At 52.8% G+C, this 26,843-nt stretch overlaps 1 protein-coding gene across 7 annotated transcripts in view; it reads right to left on the bottom strand.

Moving 5' to 3' along the window:
* Positions 1–4,178: 4,178 nt before the first annotated feature.
* Positions 4,179–26,843, bottom strand: part of Cntfr (ciliary neurotrophic factor receptor) — a 41,562-nt gene continuing 18,897 nt past the window's right edge. For 6 of the 7 annotated variants that reach the window (XM_076845875.2, XM_076845873.2, XM_076845874.2 and 3 more), the window contains exons 3-10: positions 21,647–21,731; positions 17,389–17,622; positions 10,628–10,745; positions 10,297–10,463; positions 8,960–9,123; positions 5,395–5,575; positions 4,865–5,021; positions 4,179–4,769 (exon numbers count right to left, since the gene is read on the bottom strand). In XM_076845875.2, coding sequence (XP_076701990.1) covers position 4,769; positions 4,865–5,021; positions 5,395–5,575; positions 8,960–9,123; positions 10,297–10,463; positions 10,628–10,745; positions 17,389–17,622; positions 21,647–21,731 — 1,107 coding nt within the window. In that variant the 3' untranslated portion in view covers positions 4,179–4,768. Of the gene's footprint in view, positions 4,770–4,864; positions 5,022–5,394; positions 5,576–8,959; positions 9,124–10,296; positions 10,464–10,627; positions 10,746–17,388; positions 17,623–21,646; positions 21,732–26,843 lie in introns of those variants that run through there. The other variant, XM_076845877.2, reaches the window with a different exon arrangement.

Genomic DNA, 26,843 nt, shown 5'->3' with positions numbered 1-26,843 from the left:
GAGCAGGGAGAACCCAGATGAAGCAGTAGAGAAGTGAGAGATGTCAGGCAGAAAGAAGCCCACAGGCAGGTACAGAAGCTGCCCTCTGTGTGACTAGAGCACTTAGCTCTTATGTCTGGAATCTCAGGGAAACTTCTAGAGGGCAGGGAAGTCTGATTCTATCTCTCCTCCCATCCTCACCCTTTCTCAGTGAACCTTCTTTGACTCCTCTACTCCCACTGCCTCCTTGTGCTGGTGAATTCCATCATGTTCCTACTATGTTCCCCACAGCTACATGGAAGGCCTTGGCCTTGGCCACACCAGGCACTGTCTATTAAAAGCCTTTCAAAGACATAAAAACGGTGCACAGTTACACACCCTCTCCATGATTTGCACACAGGGCACATGCTATTGTGGACACCCTTTGTATATAGTCCCACCCGTCTGGCTCTCTCTGGGGCCATTTCTTCTGAATTGCCTGAAAACTTGCTCTGCCCCCTGGTGGTCACTCCCCAAGCCGCTGCCCTTCTAGAAGGACTCTTATCTACCTCCTTGGTCCCTGCCCAAACTTCAGGCCCAGAACAGCCTCTCCTTCAAAATGACCTGCCAGACTAGGCCCCTCAAATATCCTCCAGAAAGACTGCCTACTCAGGCCCGTGTAGTCAACAAGGACTTCTCAGACAGGATGACCAACTGTCCCAGCTTACCTGGAGTGAAAGGGTTTCCCAAGAATTGAGATCTTCAGTGCTAAAACTGGGAAAGTTCCAGGCCAACTAGTACCAGATAGAGATCCTATTCCTTATATACATGTTCCTTCAGATGAGTTTTCCTTCAGACTAAACTTACCAGATCTACCTCCTCAGACTGACCCTTTCAAACAAGAGGTCTTCAGAAGTATGTCCCAGACCAGCTTCCCTCAGATTGATCCTGATACACAGGCCTCTTACACTCCCCTTCAGAGTGGTATGATCAAATAAGGTCCTTCCCACCCGACTCCTTAGATCTCCTTTCTCTCTCCTCCTCTAAGGAAAGGTAAGAGTGGGAGGGTTCATGCCCCAATTTTCCTGTTCCTAGGGTTCTAGCCTTGCATTCCCAGACAGGTGGCACCTTCTGAGGGTCCCAAGGCTCTGGGCTATGGGCAGAATGGACACATGGGCCTCGGGACATAAAGACATTCAGGTTCAACATGCATAGTTGGGATTTGAAGCCAGGTATTCTGTTCTTCCCACGTGAGAATGAACTTTCTCAGTGTCCTGATCTATAGAGGTACTCAGCTTCTCTGTTCTGGGGAGTTCTCGGGGCCAGACACTTCCCAGGAAGGGGTCCTGCCTAGTGGTTCCCTCTTTCATAGGTGGCTGCCAAGATGCAGATGTGGGATTTCTGTGCTGATAGCCACCAGCCTGGAAGCAGGAATGAAGGGCAGGCAGCTGGCCGAGAGGGGGCAGCAGAATCCAGGACAGGCCCTGGCTCGGGCCAAAGAGGAGCAGTGGCCACAGGCTGGGGTCTGACCAGGGTGGGAACACACAGAGGGAGGCCAAGAATTTAATGAATGATAAAGGTTGGGGGAAGAGATGAAGATGGTTATGGGGATACGGAGACAGAGAAAGATCCAGAGACACAGAGATGAGGTTGGAAATACCTGCAGAGACTGAAACAGATGGGGGTGTGGTGGGTGGGGAGAAGGTGACAGAGACCGGAAAGATACAAAGATGCAGACAGAGAAACAAAGAGGGAGAGACGAGATGAGACAAAAGAGAGACATATCAAGAGACAGAGATGAGTGACATACAAAGATAGGGACCAAGACAAAGGTATATTCAGAGAGAGAAATGGGACAAAAAGAGACAAATATAGAAATGGAAACAGGTTCAGCAAGAAGAGAAAGATAGAGAGGGGTCTTGAGTGGTAAGAAGGGAACAGAGCTATGCTGGGCAGAGATCCGGTGGCCAGGGGCTCACAGAACAAGATGTAGAGGGGCGTCCCCAGCCCCAGTGTACCTTTTGGGGGAGCAAATAGAACTAGTGCACTGGAAAGTTGGGCCACTGAGCCACTTTGCACATTGGCTCTGGGAGCCAACCTTCCCGTCCCCTTACCCCTCAGTAGTGTTTTAATTCTCTGGGTTCTGTTTTAGTTCCAAGAACTGATGTCTATACTTCTCCCCAGCTCCCCAGAACAAGCGTAGGAAAGGGATGTGAAGGACAGTACTCAAAGGAGGCAGCAGCAGACAGCAGCCAAGACCCTCCAAGGCGAACAGCCTTTGTGAGGTTGAGGGGCCAGGACTTGCAAGGAGGGATAATCATAGAGGCAAGGACACTGCCCTTCTAGCTAGGGACAGGACTGGGTTTCTCTTAGCACTGGGTGCAGGGAGATACCCCTGTCTCCCCTCCATCGGCCTCTAAATCTCCAACAGGTCCCCTCCCCTCCTTCTGCCCCCTCTTCTCCAGGCCCCACGTAATTGCTTTCCCATGTTGCTAATGGAGGCCAGATTGCTGGTGCCCAAGCCCTGGGTGGGCGGTGGGTGAGTCAGGGCTGACCAAGGCTCTCAAGGCAAGATGGCAGCACAGGCCAGAGACCCTCTGACTTCAACCCAGCTACCCCAAGAATAGAAGAGGATGGAGTTCTAACACATCCCAGGAATGCAATGTACTTGGCAAGAGAATTGGCAATCCCTTGCTCTCTACCCCTGCTGGATCTGGAGTGCTGATTCCAGCCTGAACCACACCTCACAGGAGCCCAAATGGGCAGAACTGGGGATTAGGGCAGCGGCAGATACGCAGCCTCTTTTCAGGATATCCATCCTGGGAGCCTCTTCCTGTGAACCAAGAGAAATGCACTCCCACAGCTGGAGCTGTTCAGCTTGAAAAGCCACAGGCCTCCCTGTCACCAGGCCTTTGCTTCCCACAGGCCCACCTGGAACACCTTCTCTCCTCTGGCCTGGAGGAGAGCCAGCCACCTTCACTCTGCAGCCCTTCACCACCTTCGCTCTGCAGCCCTTCACCTGGGCCACACTCAGGGTGGGTGCCTTATCCAGGCATGAGTTGTCAGTTCTAGGCACTGTACATACCCCTCCTGAGGCATGGGCCCAGGTGAGCCTAGTAAGACCAGCGAGGAGTGTCCACTTTCTGAGTCTGGTATGAGGAGAAGAATTTGATTTGGGTGGCTATGGGGATTGTATTGGCATCAGGGGATTAGTGGAGGTATGGTGCCCAGCAACTGCTATAGGGCGTGTGCACCAGAGTGGACGTGTCTGTGTACAGATTAGTGTGTATGTGGCTTTGACTCTACCTCACTTTTCCTTTCAGACACCCAGAGAAAGGCTAAATCTGGCTCTTTAGGCTTGGGCTCTGGCCTACCCCTTCACCCTACTCCCAGGTCAGAGGGTCTGTCAACCTGGTCCCAGCCTGGAGCATTCTCAGCTAAAGGAGTAGGGTGAGGGAGGAGTTGGACCTGAGCAAGCCTGGGGCAACTGGAGAGACCTTGGACCCCAAGGTATGGAGCTGAACTAATGACTGGCCACAGTGTAAACCAAATCCCTGCCCTTCTCCAGCTCCACATTGAGTCCTAACTGTAATTTAACTCTGGAGGTCAACCCTGTACTCCATGATTCCAGACCTGAAGCACAGGTCCAATGCCTAGTCATGCTCCAAGCAGCTTCCTCCTCCAGGCATCTTCCCTGCCCGGCCAGGCCCAGAACACTGCTCTGAGCCCTTGTGGCCTGGCTGAGCTCTAGGCCTGACCTGCTGGCCCCCTGCACTTTCTCTTGGATGGCAGGATGATGCACACACACATGCGCCAAGGATGAGGCCTGCTTCCTCACCTTCCATCACTGCTTGGGCGCTTCTGGAAGGCAGCTAAGGACATCAAAGATGTCCTTTGATGACCTCAGTAACCTTTAGGACTGACTGGATATTCCCATGTGGGACCAGCCCCCACCAGGACCCCTCATTTTCCACAAATTTGCCCTTTTGGCTATGTACCTCAGGGAAGCCCAAATCCTCAAGAGAACACTATTCCCAGGTACATCTGCCTGAAAGCTGAACCGTCTCTCCCCATCTTCCCCAACCGTGGCTCTTTCCATCTCCAGGACTGCAAATGGAGGGGTCCTTAGAAGAGCAGTACCCTCCCAAAGTGGCTCTGTTCCAAGGACTCATGAAATGGTGACGTTTAATGAGAACCCCCCCACCCCTCCCACCCCTGTATATACATCTATAAAAAATTCAAATACAGCAAGTTACCATTGAGTCAGACTAGAAGGGACTGACAGGGCATTAAATACTGTGGGGTAGGACAAGGTCAGGGGAGGGTCATACAAAACAGGGCAGAGGTGGGGATACTGAAAAGTGTGGGCACTGGGGGGAGGGGGATGGCTGGGCCCCCCCAGCGTCAGGAGCTTATAATCTGATGGTGGCAACAGAGACCCTGGGACAAACAGGAGGCTGGGGCAGGAGGAGGAATTGTGAATGTAAAGGGCTCCCCTCAGGCCCCCCAAGGGCTCCTGGGAGTCGCTGGCGTCGGAGGGTCCAGCCCGAGGAGGCAGGTGAGGGGAGGGTCTTTGGTGGGTGGGTTAGCTGCATGGTCCTCCTCCCCTGAAGGTGGGAGGAGAGCCAGCTTGGTGTGGCGGGGCTAAGGGATGGCAGGCCCGGCCCGCCGGGGTCTCTACAAATTGTATCTGAAGAGAATGCAAAAGGTCCTCCTGCCCGTGTGCAAAATAGAAACCGGGGTCTGCAGGCTCAGCTCCGGCCTCCTGCTCCTCTGCAGTGCTCTGGCATGTCCTCATGGGATGCCGGGCTCTGGGGAGACAGGGCAGGAGGCTGTGAGGGATGAGGCTGGGGTAGGAGGGGGTCCCCTCAGGCTTCCCTCTCCCACCCAGCCTCACTCAACCTACCAGATCAGGAGACTGTTGGCAGTGGCGGCAGCGGCAGCCAGGGCCAGAGTGACAGGGATACTGATCAAGGGTCCTCCACCGCTGCCCAGCTCCCCAGGGTCACAGATCTTCGTGGTGGGCGGGGGTGCCAGTGAGCTGGTAGTGCTGGTCGTGGTCTCTGGGGAGCATGGGGGAAAACTCAGGGCAGAGCCAGGGCTGGGGTCTCACCCAGATCTGCTTCTTACATCAAACTGGTGCTGCCTCCCCCATATGATGGCTCCTGGCTTGTCTCTCAAAAGTCCTTGCCCACTAGGCAGATCCTGCTAAGGCTCATAGATGACCCTTCTACCCAATAATCACTAGCAAGGATGTCTAGAGAGCAAGGACCAGGAACACAGGGATTGGACAGACAGGAGTGTGGCAGCCACAGAGTGTGTGTAGACCCTTGGAGCCGAGGCTCCCGGTCCTGGGAGGAGTTGGAGGGAGGATAGAGCCAGGCCACAGAACAGGCCACCCGACAGCACAGATGCAGGGATAGAGGGCGGGCTCACCCGGGGCCTGGGCCTCGGTGGTGAGGTGTCGTGGTTCCTCAGTCCAGGGGGTGGCATGAGCAGCCACACTCCAGTCGCTCCATGTCCCAATCTCATTGTCCTTGGCTGCCACCTGGATAATGTACTCCTTCCCAGCGTAGGCATCTGTGATGGTATGTGCTGTGCCATCAGACAGCTCCACCTGCAGCCAGACCACGGGATGAGGGTTAAGGACACCTCTGGGGGTCAGGAGAGTGAGGCACCCCCTACAGAAAGGGAGGACACTTGGGAAGAAGGGAGTGAAGACAACCTTGAGAGATTGAGGGCTTCTCTGATTGAGAAGGAGGACATTAAGAATATTCCTGCAAGAGAATGAAGCTATCTCAGAGAGCCCAGGGATGGAAGTCATTTCTGCAGGAGAGTAACTAAACCTTGAGGGAAGCTAGAACTCCTGGGGACAACGACAATGCTGCTCAATGGCTATGATGCTGCTGTTGTCCCAGCTGTCTCACAACCCCCAGCCCAAGTCCTGACCTCAGTCCCAGCCGGGAGGTGACAAGAATAATGGAGCAAGAGGTTCTCCCACCAAGCAGCAGTAGGAGAAGGTCATAGACACTGACACTGGAGCCAGCCTGAGTTCATGTTTTGACTCTATCTCTTACTAGATAGGTGATCAAGTACCTTAGCTTTCATGGGGTTTGATGTCTTCATCTGTTGGTGACAAAAATCTCTCTCTTAGGGTTATAATGAAGACTACACCATGTGGAAAGCACCAAATATATTTCAGCTGGCACTGTCACCATGACTTCTAGTTCAGAGCCTAGGTTCCCCGGTACCCAGTGCACCTACCAGCCCAGTCCCAGCTGGGCTTTCCCAGCAGGAAGACCTCAGGATGGCTATCATCCTGTCTGAGGCAGAAAGGGGTGGGAGAGCCCCTCTGGTGGCAGGATAGCTGCTTGGTTTTCTCCTGGAGGCATCGCTCCCCACCCCCCACTGGCTGGCCCCATCCTGCTGGTCTCCCCCCAACCCTCCAGCCTGGCCTGGTCTGCCTGTCCGGCGCCCCTCCCAGGCTGGGCTCTGGTTCATCTCAGCGGCACCCGCTGCCTCATTAAGCCGCCTCGTAAACAGGGGCAGCCGGCAGGGGTGGAGGAGGGGGCCGCTCTGGGCAATGTCTGGCTTCAGGGCTCTTTTGGTCCCTGTTCTAATCTTTCCCCAAGAAAATTGGGGTTTAGGCTACCTGACCTGACAGGCTGTGAGTACATGATGCAAGCAGGTATGTGTGTGTGTCCTCCTTCTCAATCAGATATATATATAAATACATTATATATATATATATATATATATATATATATATATATATATATATATATATAGTATGTATTTATGTGTGTGCATTCAGGCCAAGTGGAGTAAGAAGCCCCTCCAATTCCTGCTGAGCCTGTGGTACCCAGTGGGAGGCCAGGGTCAAAGTCAGGGACATATTGAGAGACACTGGGCCCAGATACTGGGCTCAGGAAATCTTGCTCCCAGTCCTGGAAGATGAGTGGGACCCCAAAGACTCTCCTTTCCTAGAGCTAGAATCCTGGTTCCCATCTTTGCCACCCCTGCTCTGCAAAGATCCCCTCTGGCTGAGTAGCCCCAACTCCCTCAGCCCTTTTTCCCTCCTGCCAGACCCACAGACTTCCACATTCATCATTCCCCTATGACAAAAGATAGATCCAAGGGGAACAGATAAAATTACCACTTCATTAGTGGGCTCATGGCACCATACTTCTAGGAATATGGCCCAGGAACCAAATGATGTCCTGGCAGCCACATCTTCTAGGCCTGAACCCTTCATGCTAGGTGGTCACTGATCCCTTAATCAACTCCCTTAAGAGAAAGGCTCCTCAACTGACAGGAATTCCATAGTCACAGGCATCCACTTTGCTTTAGAGTCCTTTATCTGGTCAGCTGCAGCAGATGTCCAACATGCCCCCAGGCCTTCTAGCTGAGTTAGGACCAAAGCAGGTGATGCAAGGAACTCATGCCAGGTCCTCATGCCTCTCCCTTGTCCATGCTGAGAGAGTCCCTGCCAGACATTCTGGTGCCTATTCTTTTGCAATTCCTGGTCTGTATTTTCCTCCTGAAAATCCAAGGGATGTTTTTTCTCTGCTCTCCACTCCATACCCGCTCCCCACCATACACCTGCCTCTAAGATCAAGGATTAGAGAGAGTAGATCCTGTTCAGAGCGAAACTCAAGTTGAAAAGAGTCATAAATCTAACCAACCCCAATGCCTATGAGAGCTAGGATGTGTGCTATTGGCCACATGAGTTCCCATCATGAAGCCTCCACACTTTCTTCTGCCCACATTAGAGTGGAGGCTGATTCTGCCCATGGTACAGGTCAGTGTGTGGGCTTTGCATGTTAGTTCTATGCATGCCTGGAAGCATGGATCCTGCTGAGAGGCACGTGTGTGCATACGTGTTCTCGTGTGTGTGGTGGGCAGCATGCCAGGTCCACTGCAAGGCGTGTGCGCCGCGACACGCGGGGCTGCTGCCTGTAGCTCGTTAGCGGGGGAGGGGGGCTTGTGAAACTAGACCCTGGTTATTAGCAATGCATTAGGCGCGGGCAGCTGGCCAGGCAGGAGGGACTCCGGACTCTGTCAGGGAACACATGAGCGTGTGAGCAGCCTTTGTGGGGGCCAGGCCCGCAACCTGGACAGGCACCCAGGAATCAAATTACGTACTTTAAAGGCCAGTCAGGAGAGGGGTATAAGGAGATGGAGATGGAGCCTGGTGGATATAAGAGGGATTCAGGCTGACCCCAAGAGCAGCTGGACTGCCCTATGGAGCACTCCTATCTCCAATCTTAGCCCACAGACCTCAAGAGTCACGGAGTATCCACAGCCCAATGGACTCTGGACTCTCAACATGAGAGCACCCCCAAGGGGTGCCCCCAAACCCTGGTTGTTCCCCAGAGCTCTCCATTATAGCTTGATTAGTATCCAGACCACAGCCTGACCACATAGTGTACCTTGTCCACTGCATGGTTCCCAGCCTAAGTCACCAATTGACCTATAACCTTAAGCTGACCTCTAAACTAGATCTGACTTAGAAGCCCTGATGGTTGTCATAGCCTAACCTCATTTCCTGAACCAAATCTGACCACAGTGCCTATCTGACACTAACCACTAGAGCCCATCTGTGAATCCTTGAGGACAAAGACCACTGTGCCCCTTGGACCACTGGGTCCAGCACAGGCCCAGAGCCTGAACCAGAGTATAAAGAGAGATACCTGGTCAGGGCTGACAGCCAGAGGTAAGACGAAAGTCTCCCTTTTAGCACTGCTCTCCACTACCCCAGGGAACCCAAAGACAGATGTGTTCCCAACAGCTCTAATGCAGTTCACTGGAAACCCCTGAGGTCACCTCCCTCAATCCCCCTCAATCCCATCCATTCTCCCAGGCCAACTTTGTCCCTTTTCCCCCTGGAAATCCTCTCTGACTGCTATTAGGACCCATGGTGGAGCTGCTACCACCTTGCTTCTCAAGTCAGACAGCTCTAATTCAGGCACCCAGGATCTGGGCAGGGCAGGACACTCACATGCTGCCACTGGTCCAGGATGAGGGGCCGGTAGCGCAAAAAGAACTTCAGAGGAAAGGACTCAGGGTCAGGCCAAGTCGAGGGGGTCTGCCATGTCACCTCCAGCCGACGAGGGTTGCTAGGTACTGGCCGGGCTACCACATTTTCTGGAGGATCAGGCTTCACTGTTCAGGAGACATAGCTTTGTTAGTGCTTGGATCTCTGGGAACTATATCACTATGTCAACCCCAGCCAACGTGTCAACCTCCTCTACTACCTACCATTATCATCATCATGGTCACCATCCCTCCTTTCTGTTGTCAGTTCTGGCAACCACCATTAACAACCATCTCATTACTTCTACCTCTTACATCATCCCCATCATCACCACTGACTGTACTATAGGCAGGGTCACCAGTTCTTGCTATCAGCATCCCAAATTTCATCCCATCATCTCAACCCTATACTCATGCTAACCATCTTTCTAGTACTGAAGCCTACATGATGGGTCAGCCATGCCAATGTGAACGCGCCCCCCATCACCTGGGTCAGTGTGATGCCAGTGCCTCATACACTCCCCTAGGTCTGGTTTTCCCTGAGACATGGCCTCCCCTGGATGAAATCTGGGTTTGAAGCTGCTCTGTAGGTCAAGGTTAAAAGATAGTCCACATGCCTAGGTTAGAAGTGGGTTGGAGATCTGATGGGAGCATCTAAGGGTTCAGCTCATGGAGAAATAGTCTGGTTGGGGATCGAGTCATGGGATGTGGGTGGGGAAGACAGGAGCATGCAGAGCGTCTGGTGGAGGTAGAGCACAGTAAGACACAGTCTGCCTGGAATGGGGCAGGGACCAGCAAAGGTTCTGGCTGGATGGGGTAGGAGACTGCCTGGAATTGGGCAGGGGCAGGCAGAGGGTCTGGCTTGGATGGGGGGTCGGGGAGAGGGCGATATCTGTCCCAGTCCTGTCTCCTGTTCTGACACCTCATTCATCACAGGCCGTAAGGAAGCCATTAGCATGGTGGGGTGGGGGAGGATGGAGGCTGCAGCTGTGCAAGGGTCTGGCCCCGCCTGCCCCCCCCTCCCCCTGCTGCATGCTCTGGGAGCCAGGGAGTCGATAGAAAGAGCTGCTGGAGAGGTCTCTTGGTCCTGTAGGTAAAGGACATCCACAGGTGTGAATATGCCAAGCACATGTGTGTACATGTATAGGCATACCGCATATTCCTATCACAGGCATGTCCCTGGACACATGTGTACATTTGTGAACATCCCCACCAACACTCATGTATACTTCTGACATACTTCCACTTACAAATTCCCACTAGAGTATGCAGAAGGGACCCCACCAACACCGCCACACGCACCAATGGTGAACTCATCAAAGGTGATAGCCGTGGCGTTGTGACCCAGAGCATTGCTGACACTTATGGAGACCTTGTACTTGATGGTAGAGAACAGGTGCATGTATCGGATGTGGCAGCGGTTCTTGAGGGCTGGGTCCTTCTCACAGACCATAATTTTGGAGCCATGCCTGGGGAGGGGTGAGGCCCAGGTACTGTTACAAACATCAAGGGTCAAGTGGGGAAAGGTTGGGGGAAGGTCAAGCCCAAGGCTGGGCTAAGGTCTGGACTCAGGCATAATGGAGGTGAGGTCAGAGGTCAGGGCTGGAACCCGGTCACAGGCGCAGCTACTTACAGCACAGTCACATTGAAGGTGTTTGGGATGTAGGTCGGGGTGGGCAGATGCCAGCTGCAGTAGAAGCCCTTGGGGTAAGTGTTGGAGCGGCAGCTGAGCACAGGTTCCCGTGGTGGCACTAGGGGCGAGGACAGAAAGGTCAGGACATTCCTGGAGCTCCCAGTCCCCTGCAATAGTGTGGGGACAAGTGGGCCCCAGAACCCCAGTTCTTCCCCCTCACCCCATCATCAATGCCAAAGGTGGGGGGTGGCTGTCAGCGAGGGTCTGAGTCTTCCCAGGCCACAGAGAGCCAGATGTTTAATTAAAGAAAAACAAGGGCTGTGCGGAGGAGGCCCCCCCCCCACCTGCTCAATGGAGGCAGGAACTGTGGGGAGCAGGGGGTTGTGGGCCTCAGCTCATCAATCACAGGATGGAGGTGATGTCTGGGGGAATCAGCCCCAGCCCACATCTGCCACACTCTGACCACTCTGAAAGGAAAACTGCAAGGGACTGAGGGGGTCTTGGGTGTGCCCTGGTTGCTGGGGTGATCAGGGTGTACTTCCAGGAGAAGAAATACCCCAGGCTTCCCCTCAGTAGAGAGAGAGAGGACGGGCCTGGAGGCTACACAAGAGCAGCAGCACTGGTCAATTGCGGATCTCTGAGTATGTGTCCACACATGGGTATGTGTTACACGCATGTTTGTATGTGACATGAACGAGTGACCTGTGACATGTATGAGCATCTATGTAGATGTGTGTGTGGATGTATGCTTGGCTCTTGGAGTACATATCTGAGTGTGTGTGTGTATACATGTAGGTAAGTGTCTGACACAAAGAAATTGCTGTTCCCTTGGTGTGTACCTCACCCCAGCCCTCCCCCACTCCTTCATCACAAATCCTTTAAGAAGCCCATGACATGGTCAGCGGCTGCCTTCACTCTGGAACAGGAAGGCCCAGAGAGGAGTTAAGACCTGTTTGGGGGTCACACTGCAAGTCAGAGTTGGGAATAAACCCCAGAATGAGGATATTCACCTACATGACCACACTTGGGAAGTCCTTTCTGCTGTCTAACCATACTTTTTGCTGCTGTCAGCACTTAGCCGGGCTGTTCTACCCTCAGGCATTGGGCAAGGCGTGAGGACAGGCGGCTCAGGTTCCTGGAAGGAGGCAACTTCTGTGACCTGACCCAGGCAAGGAATGTCCGTCTGTGGCTCCAGGGACACTGACACCTCCCTTCTGTGCCTCCCCCCACACCACCCCCTGCCTGACAGGTGGACAGGAAGTGGGAGGGGGGCAGCTCAATAAGCCAGGGGAGTGCATGTCTATGCTTATAGAGTGGCCATGGTGAAGTTCAGGGAACCCTGGGCTTCAATCCATAATGTGTACTTAATTTTGAGTGACTCTGTGATTGCCTGCGTACAACCATTGTGTCCAGTGTGTGTGGAGCTGTAGAGGGGGGCCTGGGCACAGCCCCCAGGTCCCAGATCTGGCTTTGCAGCAGCAGAGATGAAAAGGCAGAGAGACTAGAGAGCTTCAGTGTAGCAGGTGGCACGGTGATGCAGTGGAGAATGAGGCAGATCCCTTCCCCAGGCCTGTGGGAGAGAGCCAGGCACTGGCTGGGACCCTTCAATGGCCAGTCTGTGTTCTGCCCACCACTGTCCACTCCCCCTGGGGAGACTTCTTGGCCCTTGTCTATTCCATGTTCATCCTGTGTACCTTTAATGTCCCTTCCCTGTCTGCCCACAGTCAAGAGTTCTGCATGGGGGTGGAGTGGGGGGCGGCCAAGGACACAGGAAGTTGCCTTCTGGGGGCCTGTGGGCCAGGCCAGAGTTGGCAGCCACCCCAGGAGGAAAGGACATTCCGAGGTCGGCTGAGAAGCCTCCACTCCTGCCTCCTGCCACCACCCCCCCTCACCCCAGCTTCAAAGGAGAAGGGCGCTGGGGCCGGGGAGGGGGATGGGGGGGTGACTGAAGCCTGCAGAGTCAGCTCCCTGCTGCCTGGGACTCTGGAGGGCAGGGCAGGCCACAACACTGGACTCACAGGCCCCCTGCCCGGGCTAGCCTCCCCTCTGATCAGGTCTCCTTCATTCCCCTGACTGTCCTCCGGGCTTGGGCCAGCCTCCCCTTCAAACCTCCCCCTCAAACCAATTCCTCTCTCTGACTGGGCAGGTCATAGGGGGCCCGGGGGCTGGGCAGGGGCTTTGTCTGTCATCTGGCTACTCCTGCCTGGCCCTGGGCCCTGAGCAAGGAAGGGCTTGGGTTTCCTGACAGGGACCAGGTTTCTCAGAGGGAAAAGGAGGAAAGAAAAACAAAGAAGAGGAAGAAAAGGAGTGACTTGCTGCAGCTGGAGCCCAGCTGAGGGGCCGGTGGGTGGAGGTGGGGGTGCTGTGAGAGACCAAGTGTGAGAGTGCGGGACAGCGTGGGATCGGGAGGCCTGTTGTGTGTTGTGAGTTGGGGGAAAAGCTGTTTAAGACAGATTGTGAGGTGCTATGTGTAACTCAGACTTCATGTGTGAGGCCGAGCTGTCTAGAAAACTGGAGGCCATGTGGGGCTGGATGACTCTTTCGGGTGACTGGGGTGGGGGCATTTGATTGCAGATTGTCTATATGTGTGAGGCTGTGTGAGTGTCAATGTGCCATTGTGTCCAAAATACAGCGACGGCTACACTACACATAAGACATTAGGTATGTGATAGAGCTTAAGCCGGAGTGTATTTGTCAAACTGTGGGTGTGGGAAGGTGCCCCAAATTCCCCGTGTGTCCACACATGTGAGCTGGACGCTGTGAGAGCACGTTAAAGGGAGTGTGTAAGCAAAAGCTCGTATACACATCACACTCCGGGCGTGCAGGCATGCCCCTAGATGCCCAGACATCCTGAGTTTCCCCTTGTTGGGGTTCCTGAGATGCTTAAGTGACTGTGTCAGCCATGGCAGGGTGTCCCTAAGTCCCATGCGGGGCTGTGTGTGCATGTGCATGGTGCGTGTGCCCCTGCTGGCCCGAGGTTTGTTTGTTTTCCTCCTAATTGGCTTGTTTTTCCATGTCCAGCCCACCAAACCGCATGTTTTTCCTCTCATCTCGCCAGCCCGCCTGGGCTGGAGCCCCCGGCACGCATGAGGCCTGCCCGTGGGCCCAGCAGGAGGAGGGGCAAGCTGCCCACACCCTGGGCCAGGCCGGATCAGGCCAGGGCAGGGTGGGGTGACCCTTCTGCTCCAGCCCTGCCCATGCCACACCCACACTCCTCCTCCTGCCTGGCATTCAAGGCCATAGCCAGTCTCAACCTCATCTTGTGGCATCCCCTGAGACACCCCAAGCTCTGGACTGTCAATGCCCCCACCTGCCTCCCACTCATGATTTCTCCCCAGACATGTTCAACCACACTCCTCTCCCTGCCACTCTTTTCTTCCTGAGCAAACTGGGAAGGGGGGAAAGTAGTGCTGAACCAGAGGATCTGCAGTTTCTATTCTAACCACTCTCAAATTCTAAAAAGTTTAAAACCTGGATAAGGAACTATCCATTTAAAAATTATTTTAATCTCCGGTTTGTTTAAGCTTAACATCAGAAAGACACTGAATCAGCAGTGTCCAATAAACAAAAGGATGCTACGAAAAGGAACACTGTGATCCCGTTTCCTAATGTAGGGGGTCCTTTCATCATCCTAGGTAGGAGAGTGCTTAGAGCTGTTCTTGAGGATCCACCGGAGGGCAGGAAGGTGGAGCAAGAGAAAGTAGCTCAGGGACTAGCCTGGTTAAGGAGTCTTCCAACATAATATTATGATGATCAGGTTCTGTTGGAAATAGACATAAAATTTTACATGTTTAGGATAAATATTAAATAAGTTTTGATCTAAATGATCCATAAATCAGGGATTACTTTGTCCTGTTCTAAGAGCTGGCAAAAAGGATAATTTAATATTGAGTATTGCCAAATCCAGTCTCTTGTTACTAATATCAAGTGACTAAGACGATCATGATTAATATCCTCTGTTCCCTGATCAGGTCTTTAGAAGGAAATAAGGCAATGAGAGATAAATATCTGACCAATGCATGGTCAGCCCACCCCTGATGCCTAGGGAGCAGGAATCACTGTAACTAAATGGTCTGAAACAACACAGCAGCTGAGGGCATGACCTGTGGGTAATGACTTTGGACATTACTTCAAAACCCAATGATGAGCTGGGGATATGGCTCAGTTGGTAGAGTGCTTGCCTCACATGCACAAGGCCCTGGGTTCAATCCTCAGCACCACAAAACAAAACAAAAAACCAATGACCTCTAATGATTTCTTAAAAAACATCACAGTACCAGTAATGGAGACCCAAGGTCACCAAACCCCAGCCATCACTGCCAGCTTTATCCATCCGGGGGATTTTGGGGACCCAAATTGAGAAGACAGATGTTTTGGTGACTGGTGCTGAGCTAGATTCATCCTTCTCCCACTGCATTTGATAAAGGCCCAGGGCTAGGCTGAGGGCTCCATTGCTGATGTGAGGGAGGGTTGGGTGGGATGGGAGCTGGGGCAGGAAGGATTGTTGGGCTGGTCCTGCAATTCTCAGTGTGACCTACAGGGGTAACCCCACTCTTGGCTTGAGACTAAAATGTTTGGTCTGAATCCAATTTTAAAAACACTTTTTCATGGGGAAAGGTAATCCCTACCAAAATCTATTTTGTGGGAATCCTGAGCAACCCTCCGGCCTAACATTTCACTTGATTTTCTAGACTAGTCTTCTGACAATGGGGCAAGGGCCTGTCCCAAGATCCCTTAAGCATTTCCTAGGTAGGGAAATATCCACAGGGTATTTCCTACCTTTCCTACCACAGGGAGATCCCAGATGGGATGATACCAGAGGAGTTTAAGTTTGGGGTTTGGGAGAAAAGAAATAGGATTTTTCAGAGCATTCCCTTTGCTGGTGGGTATTTTTGGCCCAGGGCTGGATGCCTGCTCACCTGACTCTCAGCAATGCTGACAACCTTAACATTCTGCTTTTCATAAGCCCCCTTTCCAAATCATACTCACTGGTCTTCCCTCTATCTTCCTGGGCTCCTCTTTCTCTCCTTTTGTGGCTCATTTCTATCAACCCCTTACATATTGACAGTCTTCAGGGCTCAATTTTGGGTCCCTTTCTCACCCCACAGTCTCTCCTTTGGCTGTCTCACCCCCTCCCATGGTCTTAATACTGACAACCCCCGCCCTACAAATTTCCATTTCTAAAACAATCCTTTCCCCTAAGCTCAGATCCACTAGCTACCAGCTACCAGTTCCCACCCCCAGGACCCCTACCAATGCATCTGTAGCAGATATCTGTGGAGCTGCTGGTCCCTCACCCACACCACTTCTCACTGCCAACTTCTTCAGTTATCTGCCTAAGAGCTTTCTCTGGCCACCAAGGCCTGCTTTGCCTGCCGGGGCATGAGGCCAAAAGTACTGAGGAATTAAGGCACCTACCTCCACCCCAGGAGATGGCAGGAGAGGTTATATAAACATCCCAGCTCCCTCACCCTCAGGCAGGACAACTCTGAGGTGCATGTTCTGCATCCGCACCCAGAGTCCCCTCCACAGTGCTCCAGTCACAAAGAGGTAATGTCAGGATATGTCAGGTAATGTCAACTCTTGCTCTTTATTAACTTCCCTTTTCAGTGTCACTCTCCACATTCCTCTATGGTGTCTCCATCACTTGCCAAATAAACTACTTACTTATGAATTTTCATTTTGGAATCTGATTCTAGGGAAACTCAAACCTAGACACTGTTCAAGGAGAACACATCCCCTTTTCCTCCCATTGCCCCCTACTGCAGTGATGGTACCTTTAGCTCTCTCAATCGCACCCCTCCCTACTCTCCTGCCTTTCCACCTCCAATTCATTATCAATTTCTGGAGGTCCAAACACCCTTCTCAACTTCCCCAACTCCATGCCCCAGTTCCAGGTCTCATCATCTCTCTTGCATTCACCTAAGCCTCATTCCTACCCTTGTTTTGCCCCATCCAACCTGCCACTCTTCACTGGGGTGAGGGATTCTTTAAGAACAGAATTTAGTCTTCATCACTTTCTAGCTTCCAGGATCTTTTTTTTTTTTAATGTGGTGCTGAGGATCCAACCCAGTGTTTCACACATGCTAGGCGAGCGCTCTACCTCCAAGCCACAACCCCAGCCCACTTCCAGGATCTTCATCTGCTTCCTGACTCCTCCCTTAGCTTCTTCCACCACTGACACCAGCCCAAGTGGCCTTTTCATGCCCACTCGGGGGCCCATAGGTATACTCAGCTTTCTGCCAGAAATTATGTTTCTGTGGTATCTTCCAAATGCTCTGTGTCTCCATGTGCCTCCTATTCTGGGAAGCCTCCCTCCAACTCTGCGGTCTTCCAGAGTATTCCTACCTACATCTGCATAATCACATATCCCATTTTCCTTCCTCAGGCCCTGGTCAATCCCATGGAAGCAGACACAGGGAGACCATTCCAGCTCAGAGCTGTGACCCTAAGATTCCTCCCAACCAGGCCTCAGCTGGGCCATTCCTTGCCAGGCTCCCTCTGCCCATTTTCTCACAGGGAACAAGATTTCAGGATCTCCAAGACTTCTATGGGGATGGGATACTTGGGAGAAAGTTCCAGGGGTCTGGACTCATTGGCTAGACAGGACTCAGAGGTCAGAAGAATAGATTAGGATGGGATCAGAGAGCAAGGGTCAAGCTGTGGCCCTCCTCTCTCCCTGCCATCCAACACGAAGGGGAGTTGATCTGGGCTATAGGTCTGTGCCTTAAAGAAGATGGGAGGTAAGGGGCAACACTTACAGCCCACATGTAGCAGGACTTGGTGGCGCAGGTGCCAGGAGTCACGGTGGAAGCAGGCGTAGAGGCCACTGTGGCCCAGATCCAGGCCACGGAGTACCAGTTGAGAGCCATTGAGCAGGTCAGGGGCCAGATCTGTTCCATTCACCCGCCACGTCACAGCTGCATCCCAGTTTGCTGTTCCACATGGCAATGTCACATCTGAGCCCAGGCGCTCATATTGCACATGGGGCGTCTCTGTGGAGGCAAAGCACAGGGCAAAATTTGCCGGTCACAGCACTGCCCAGCACCCCCAGGTGAATGTGCATAGGTGAGACCCTGTGAGGGTGTACAGTGTGAGTCTAGCCATGAGGCTGTGTCTGACCACGCAAATGTCTCAAGATGGGGTATGTGCAAAACTTCTCTGTGGCTGGGCAGGTATGCAGGTATGCTAACATTTCCAAATTTGTATGTGTGTGCATGAGCAGAGGCTGTGTGTCAGTGCGTGTGACAGAGAGCAAGTGTGCCTGTGTAGTGCTGGGAGGGGTCGTTCTCAGTGAAAATCCAGTTCATCTCTAGTCCCTGGGTCCTTTACAAAGTTTTTCTGACCCCCATGACCCTAACTTCTTGCCAATAGGCCCAGCCCCAGAGACTTAGCTCCCAAACTCCTTTCTCTGTCTCTATTTCCTCCACCACCACCCTTATTGTCTTTCAGTCCGGTCTCTTCTCTTCCCCTCTCTCTTCTCTTCCTGCCTCTGCCTGCCCCGCCTCAGCTCTGCCCCGCCTCCAGCTCTGCCCCCTCAGCCACAGGGGGTTTGGGCAGCAAAAGGGGGAATGGGCAGGCCATGAAGTGAACCCTGGGGAACTCCTGGCAGCTGTCAGCTTTGCGAAGCAGGAACTGTTAAGTAGGGCTGGGACAGAGTGAGTCCTCTGACCATTCCTCTCCTGCCCCCAGAGGGGCCTGTCAGAACCAAAAGCAAACTCCAGCCCCGGCAACCCAGGCGTGATGGACTGAGCCCAGGAGACTAGAGATGGAAGGGTAGAAGGGAGCACCTGTCGAGAGGCAGCGCCAGGTGGGGGAGGCAGCAAGTGGGACAGAAAGTCAGAGAAGCAGATCCACAGGCAGCAGCAGAGAGGCAGGCATGCAGAGCCAGTGAGATCGTATGGGAATATTAGGACACCCCCCACCCCACATTCTTCATATGCCCCCCCACCAAGTCTGGAAGGGCAGATGCTTCCCTCTCCCCAGTCTGATCTGTTGAATGAGGGTGGGAGGAGGAAAGGGGGCAGCAGGGGGCTGCAGGATCCCTCGTTAACACTAGTTCACATCTCCCTCCAGAGAGCCACCCTGCTGAGTTTGGGGATTTTCAGAGGCAATTCCTGTTAACGAGCCAATTAAGTTGGGCCAGTGGCCTCTTAATTAGACTTGTTAACACCACCAGGACTGCAGGAGAGGGGGGCTACAGGGATCCCCCTGGGCCTGCCAGCAGCCCCACCCACTGATTACAGCCCCCTCCACAGGACAGTTTCTCTGTGGTGGAACATCTGTCCCTGTTCGCTGTCTCTCTGTGTCTCCCCGTCTCTTTCCCTCACTACTTGTCTCTGTCTTGCCCCTCTCTGAGCCTCTCTGTCCCTGTCAGAGGAGAAGGAAGCAGGAAACCCAGCCAGCCCTGACCACTAGTCTGTGGGGCCTGGGACCAGTCGAACAGAGGATGAAGGGGCGGAAGGGCGGTGGCTGGGGGCCTTGGAGGCCACAGCTGTGAGGCTGGACCAGAGACTGAATGGGGTCCTCCCCCCTGACCAGAGGCCCAGTGTCCAAGACTCAGGCCATCAAGTACCCCCCCCCCCATCCACCAGCTTCGGCCACTGAGCCCCCTTCCAGTCTCCCTTCCAAAAACCTGGAGCTTCCAGGAAACACGCCAAGCCCCTCTCTCTGTACGCCCCCACCCCCCCAAGCAGAGACTTTGCATCCAGCTGCCTGAGGAGGAGGTTGAAAACTGACCGTTGGGGAGGGCGTGTGGCCATCATGGTCCCAGCGGCAACACATTAACACCGATCAACAGCAGCTCAGAACTAACGAGGACCCAGTATGGAGCTTTAGTCTGGCAGGAGGGGTGCAGGTATAACCACAAGATAGGGAAACAATGACTCAACAACACAACAGACACATGTCCATGAGATGGCACCTCCCCATCACACCTTATCTGCCTGATAAAAGAAATGGAGACACAACTTGACAACAATGACAAACCAAGGGTGGAAGGGCAGGATGGGACTGAAAACACAACTCAATGACAGAAGACGACCACAGGCCACCGGGCAGAGGTGGAGGAAGCAACATGGCATGACAATCACAGTGTCACGACTGCTACAATAACACAACGGCAACACAAACAGCCATGCATCAGCTCCAGCGATGGCAAGGAGTTAACCCTTTGTCTCTGGACAGCTCTCCTCCCGCCCCTACTGATGTGTTGTCCATTTCAGAAATTAAATCAAGCAGCAGGGGGAGGATGGGGTTCTTGGCCCTGACGCAGTGACAAATGCTCCAAAGGAATCAGCTGTGAAAAGGTTGTTAGAAGCCAGGATGAGAGACAGAGACAGGATGAGGTCATGGACATGGAGAACACAGAGGACAGAACTGAGGGCTCCCTCACACCTGTGCACACAGGCTCACATGGGGAACACATGCCGGAAACGGTCCCCCTGGGCGTCCTAAGCAACTTCACACTGCCACACACACAGGATGAGGATGGTCACCCACAGAGAAGCAGCTCACACAGGACAAACATCCACATGGTTACAGTCACACATGGGTTCAGTCATACAGGGACAGTGTCCCATTTCAGTGATAGTAATACATGGTACAAGATCACAGGCATGCACATGAAGGGCATCATCACCCAGAGGCACAGTTACATGGGGACAGGGTCCCCCACACAGGGAGACATATAACAGGGACACAAACACACAAAGAGAAACAGATACTATCTGTCACACATGGGGTATAGTCTCAAACATAAGGATACAGCCCCTAAAGGGTACAGACACATAGACAATGTCACACATAGGACATAGCCCACAAGGGTAGAGAGAAAAGAACAGCCAAACAGGGACATGCTCTCATTCACGCAAGAAAATGGTCTCACGCACTCTCAGAAATGTGGCCTTGTGCCAGGGCCTTGGTTATGTGGGGACCTGTCCTTATACTCAGGAAGAGACCACTGCAGGCCCTGTGTAGGGCCAGGTAGCAGCCCTGGGGCCAGCCAGGCTCTCTCTGGGTCTCTGTGTTGATATTATAAGAGGCCACAGAAGTCTTGACCTACAACCCTCCTCCTGAACCCATAGCCTTGAGGGTAGCAGAGCTCAGTCATCAGGGTCTGCTCCAAGCCTGGGCCCTAGAGATACACCCATCCTCCATGCCTCCACCCAACCCAGCCAAGGTGGAGGAGACAGGACCAAACCTACTGGGGAGATTAGGGAGCCTCATTCAAGGAAAGTTTCAAGTTCAGGTCTTATAATGATTGGCCACTTGAGGTGCTGCCTCAAATGCAATACAAGGGCTGATGGTCAAGTGAGCAATTTGTTTCCCTAGCAGGGTACAGCTCTCTGTCCTGTGGACTGGGGACAGGACTGGGCTCTCTTACTTGACAAATGGGAAGCAGCCACCGAGCAGTCCTTCCCTCCTCCAATCATTCCAGCTGACTGACTGGTCTTCCTTAGTGCACCAGCCCACTTAGTCTCCCATCTATTCCCCTGCCTGTCCCACCACCTTGGTCCCCATCTTCCTTCTAGGATAAAGTTGAGGGTAGAAAGTAACCAGCAGTCTTACCCACTGTTTCCTATTGGTGCCCTCAATTGTACCTCCACAAACCTCCTGAAGGAGATCCCATTTTACCCAACAACATACAAGGACCCAGCTCCTAGCCCCACTCCCAACTCCTATTTCACATGCGCGTATCCTATGCCCTCCCTAGTGGGAGAGACATAGATCATTTCGAGCCAGAGACACAATCAACATGTGTGTGAATGAGAAGAGTTATGTCTAAGACATCAGTGGGTCCCGCTGTGTTTCAATGTCACACAATTACACGTACTTCTGGGTGCTCATGCATGACAATGCTTGTGTGTGTGTGTGTGTGTGTGTGTGTGTGCGCGTGCACACGCATATGAGAGAGAGACAGAGAGAGACTCCTGGGTGGTGTCAGTAGGTAACTGTGCCAACAAGGATTCATATGCAGCTCTGGGAGAAGGTCAATAGGCAGCTCCCCTGAGCACTCACCCTGTGGACTGTGTCTTTGGGTGTAGACAACGGCAGCAGCGGCAGCAAGCACAGCACAGCAGGCCCATGGGACAGGAGCAGCCATCTGTTGGGAGAAATGGGGGGGGGCAGGGGGCAGCATCAGCCCAGGCAGGAATCTCCTGAGGAGCTCCCCTGTTCTCAGGCAGAACTGGGAAACCCCAGCCCTAGGGCCAGAGCACCTTGACCCCATATGCCTTCTTAATGGGGTTCAGGATCTTCTTTCAAACAATGGAAAGCAACATTACTGGCATCTGCAGGCAAAGGTTTGCTAAGATGGTAGGTGGCAACCTACAGTGGTTTGCTGTTCAATAAGAATGCTGGCTGCAGACTGTAGTTGACTTCAAATGAGTTATAGAATATTGGTAGTTCCAGGACCATTTTTCTAAAAAAATATATAACTTTACTGGTGAGGTTGGCTAATTAGCTATAAACATCACAAACTGAAGGGATAATGTTTTAACTTAATTCGAGGGCTATACTTCTTGTTTGTTTGTTTGTTTTTTTGAGGGCTATACTTCTTCAAATTGATTTGAATGGAAGGCCCTGGCTGTGCATCTGGAGTGGGGCAGGGAAAAACCTGAAACTGTATGTTCGGGAGCCTCTTGGATCTGTCATTGGTCCCTGTCCATTCTGCCATAAGCCTGGCCACTAGGCTCTGGGGTACCAGAAAGGGCAACATTACATAAGTCAGCTCAGATGTGGCTTGTGCTTTATTATATACCAATGACCACGAGAAAATCAGGGGGACTGGGGACACGGCTCAGTGGTAGAAGGTTTGTCTACCATAAGGAGGCCCTGGGTTCTCCAGGACCACAGGGAGGGAGGGAAGGAAAGAGAAGAGAGGGAGGGGAGGGAAAGAGGGAGGGAAAGAGAGAGGGAGGGAGAGAAATATGAGAATATGAATGGGGAATTTTCATATATAAGTCCTTGTCAGGGACCCAGGTCATCCTTTACTCCAGTCATGTACCCTCATGAGCCTGGGAATCCTAACCCAGTGGATGAGCATCAGTGTCTACACACATCCATGTGGATATAAAAAGTACACTCAGGACATGTCCCCAGAAGCCAGAGAGGATCCAGTAGCCTCTACCCAGTATCCTACTTCTTAGGTTGAGTACAACTGCTCCCACCTCCCCTGCACACACACTCACACAAGAGGGCAGGGAAATGACTATTTCCTGCAGAACAGAACCCAACTGTGACAATCTCTCCTTCAGTTTTTCAACCATTGAGAAGCCAGAGAAAGATACTGAGGGACACTACTCACATCCAATTAGGCCATTGTCAGAAATAAAGTCAACCTCACAACAAAGTCACTGGCTAGCGACAGCCCAAACAACCAGAGAGAGTCCCAAAGAAATAGTTATACACACAGTGGGAGTTAGAAACTATTAAGGGGGACCATCAGACAAAGGCAAATAAAATCAGGTAACATCTGATGAATGGTCTAAGAATAGCCAACAGGACCAAAGAAATGGCCAAAGAATAGCCAACATGACCAAAGGAACTGCCACAAACTCTGTGAAAGATTTAGCCAGACACAAGCAGACATACTGCCAGAGGAAGAGCAAGGAGCACAGGCAGAGAACTCATCAGCCAGAGAACTAGAGACACTGTCAGAAACAGTGCCAGGGAAACTGTCTGACACACAAGCAGAGAAACACCAGAGAAACTGATAGACACAAACAGGCATACACCCAGACAAACAGCTAGAGGAAAAACCAGAGCCACAGCCAGATGCTCAGTCAGGAAGTATCTACACCATTAAAAACACTGCCAAAGACACCATCAGACACACAGACACCCTCCCAGGGACACAGCCAGAGACACCATTAGAGATATTGCCAGAGAAACAGTCAGACACACAGCCAGAGAAACGGACAGACATACTGCCAAATACACCCAGAGAAAGTGCCAGAGACAAAGCTAGAGACAATGCAGACATGGCTATAGTAGAAGCCAAAGGTGGTCTCAACCTGCAGCAGATGGGGCTAAATCTGATTCCTAGGGCTCCTTTATGGGAGATGGCTCCTCCCTGCCCAGGAAAGTCCTCTCCTCTGAACATGCTTATCCTACTGGTCACAGCTACAGGTGCTCTGACTGCCCCGCCCTGGCAGAGCTCCTTTCTCTGACCCATGGGGCCTCAGCCACCCTTCCCACATCAGAGACTCCTGGAGCCTTAGCTACCACTTGCCCTGTCTTTTCTAGACCCTCAGCCCCTCCCCATCTTCAACTGTTCCCCAGGTCTAGGAGGTTAAGGCAAAGTTACACAGCTAGCAAACTAGCAAACAAATCCAGGACTGAATCCAGAGCTGGTTCTGGAGAAACAAACATACTGAAGGTCTACCTGACTCCCCACTTCAGCCCTTGCCAGGAGCTCTCAGACCCTCCCCCTCCACTTCCACCATCTGTCCGTGCCTCTCCCCTCACAGCCAGGAAGATCCTCCACCTCACTGCCAGGTCCACTGCCCACCCACGAGAGAGGAGCCAGGGCAGGAAGAAAAGAAGGCAGAGAGGAGCAAGGCTGGATCATAGGATGGGAGTGCCAGAGAGAGAAGAGGGAGGGATGGCCTCTGCTCCCAGTTCCTTCCGGGTCCCAGTCAGGTTGGAGGGGGGGAGATGGCCAGGCAAGCACACAAGCACATACCCCATGAGCGTGTGCACACACACAAATGCTCAGGCCCCCGCAGGGGGAGGGGTGGCTTCTTCATCAAAGTCGCCTCCATCAGCCCAATGAGTTACTGTAAGGGCCGGGCCCTGGGCCAACGGGGCTGCAGCCACGGGAGACGGGCGCTGCTGAGAGCGCTAGCACTGCAGAGAGTGGGGGTGGGGTACAGACAGACACTGCAGGGTCTGGGCACCCAGAAAAAGGAGAGACTGGGGAGGGGAAATGGAGAAGCAGGGAGAAATGCAGAGCACTGACTGAAGACTCAGCGGGGCAAGGAGACAGGGATAGAAATAGAAGGGATGCAGGGGAGACAGCAGATTTCAGGGTGAGGGAGAGAGAGATCCAGAGGGCCTGGGAGCCCACCCTAGAGCATCTGAGGAAGCTCACCCAGCTCTTCTAGTGAGAAAGACGAGGTATCAGTAGTAGTAAGAACTGGTGTGAAGTAAGAGCAAGGCTCTCCAGAGGATGGAGAGATTCCCACTGCGGATCCAGAAGCCCAGGCCCCAGGGGACAAAGGTGGACTGAAACTCTATCCCTGTCCCTGCCCCTGCTGACCCAGAAAGCCCCAAATCAGTTTCCCTTCCTCTTTCCTCAGAGTCCCAACTGGACCCACTCTCCAGGTGGGAAGGCTGAGGCTAGAAGCATTCAGAACACACCATCACTCTGCTCTGGCTCACCTCAGGCTCTCATCCCAGGGCAAAGAGCATTTTCCCCAGGAATTTTCCAAGTCCACACCCTATGACTCTGGATAGTCTGGATGATAAATGCCAAAGAGCCCTAGACAAGGGTTCCCAGTAGGCCCCCTGAAGAGGACATCTTGCACTAGCAAGAAAGGAGACCAGGGGCAGTATGTCTGCTTGTGTCTGGCTCAGTTGGTAGAGTGAAAAAAAAAAAATGAAAGGGAGGAAGGAAGGAAGGAAGGAAGGAAGGAAGGAAGGAAGGAGACCAGTGCCTAGCAGCACAAGGGTTCTAGCACCTCTCCTGACACGGAACTGAAAACCCAGTGTCACTGTTACACACAGAGGTGATACATAAGACAAATCCCAAGGCTCTAACTTCTGCCACTATCCTACTGTGACACAAAAACACCATCACACAGTGATAACACCCAGTGAAAATGATACAACAGCACTATTGACAGTAACACACAGGGGTGTTGACAGTCATCTTGATGATAATGAAGCAGTGAATACAGCCACACACAATAACACCAACAGGGGAATGACACCTGTTGAGACTGATAGCCAGCCCCAGGGCAGTAACTTCAGAATCAAAGATGCAATGAGACTTACAAACACATACAGTAACACTCATGATGACATCAACATAGTGACATAGGGATGATACCAGTCCACAGTAATACCGACACCCGTGGAGGTTGAGTCACCATAAGTAACATTGACAGACATAGCAACAGGCTGGAGATCAGGGACTTCTACCTAGTTTTCAAGTCTGGCTTAGGATCCAGGACCCCTCTTATCAGTAATGTCCCAGTTGCTCTGTGCCCTGCTCTGTTCTGTCTTGCCCAACTGAAGACAGAACCTGAGGGAGGGAACAGTGAGTTTTGGAAAGTCTCTATTTATTTGTGCAGAATTACAGCCAGCAGTTTGGGTTACTGAAGACCAGTCAACCCTGAGGAATTCCTGCCACAATCAGGTCAGGGCTGGGGGGTTATGAGCACCATTGACTGGGTCTCGGCTTTAACTGCGTGTGAGTATCGATCCACAGTCGTGTGTTCTGAGCTGGAGCAGGGGGTGTGGGGAGGCTGGCATGAGAGTCAAGTAGACTCCACCTGGCCTGGAACAAGCAGTGTCCTCAAAGCAAGGTTACCAAAGTGGGAAATTGAGATCTGAAGACCACCAACTCAGACTCCCCACTATGGCTGAGGATGGGGTGGGTCAGGCACATTCATCTGATGGAGGGTATCATGCCCAGTACAGGACCAAGGTGATTCTTAACAGCTTCTAGTCCCCACTTGGCAGCCCCAGACTCAAGATCTCACGGTGTGAGTGCAGAAAGGGCACCCTTGGACCTGGAGCCTCATCTTCGCCTCTCCACAGAGTGGCCCTAGGAAGCCTACCTCTGGGAATGAGGCAAGAACATAGGACACATTGGAGACCAATTGATTCAAAAACTATAGGAACTCTGAAGGTTTCAGCTCTTCAGAGGAATTAGGTTCGAGCAAGAAAGAGACACATACACTTAGAGAAATAAAATGAGAAGCAGGGTAGGGGTGGAGATGGGGGCAAGAACAAGATGGGTAGGGAGAAATAGCACTGGCCTGGCCGAGGGGGAGTCTGGAGAAACAGTCAGAGTGGGCAGGAAGCTCAGAGAAGGAGAGGAGGGGCCGAGGCTGGGAGGCCCCCAGATCCCACCAGGCCTAGGCAGCCTGGACAGCGTGGGCGGTGGGGGCGGGGGCAGAGGCCTGCACCGTCCAGAAGCTGGGGGGGCCAATGGGTAGACCAGGCCAAGGAGGGAGGCCTGGCCCCTGGCAGCTGGCCCAGTAGG

Source organism: Callospermophilus lateralis, chromosome 2 (assembly GCF_048772815.1).
Source record: "Callospermophilus lateralis isolate mCalLat2 chromosome 2, mCalLat2.hap1, whole genome shotgun sequence".
NCBI classification, from domain to species: Eukaryota; Metazoa; Chordata; class Mammalia; order Rodentia; family Sciuridae; genus Callospermophilus; species Callospermophilus lateralis.
The sequence above is the reverse complement of the archived record's forward strand: the minus strand, read 5'-3'. Positions and strand labels throughout refer to the sequence as shown.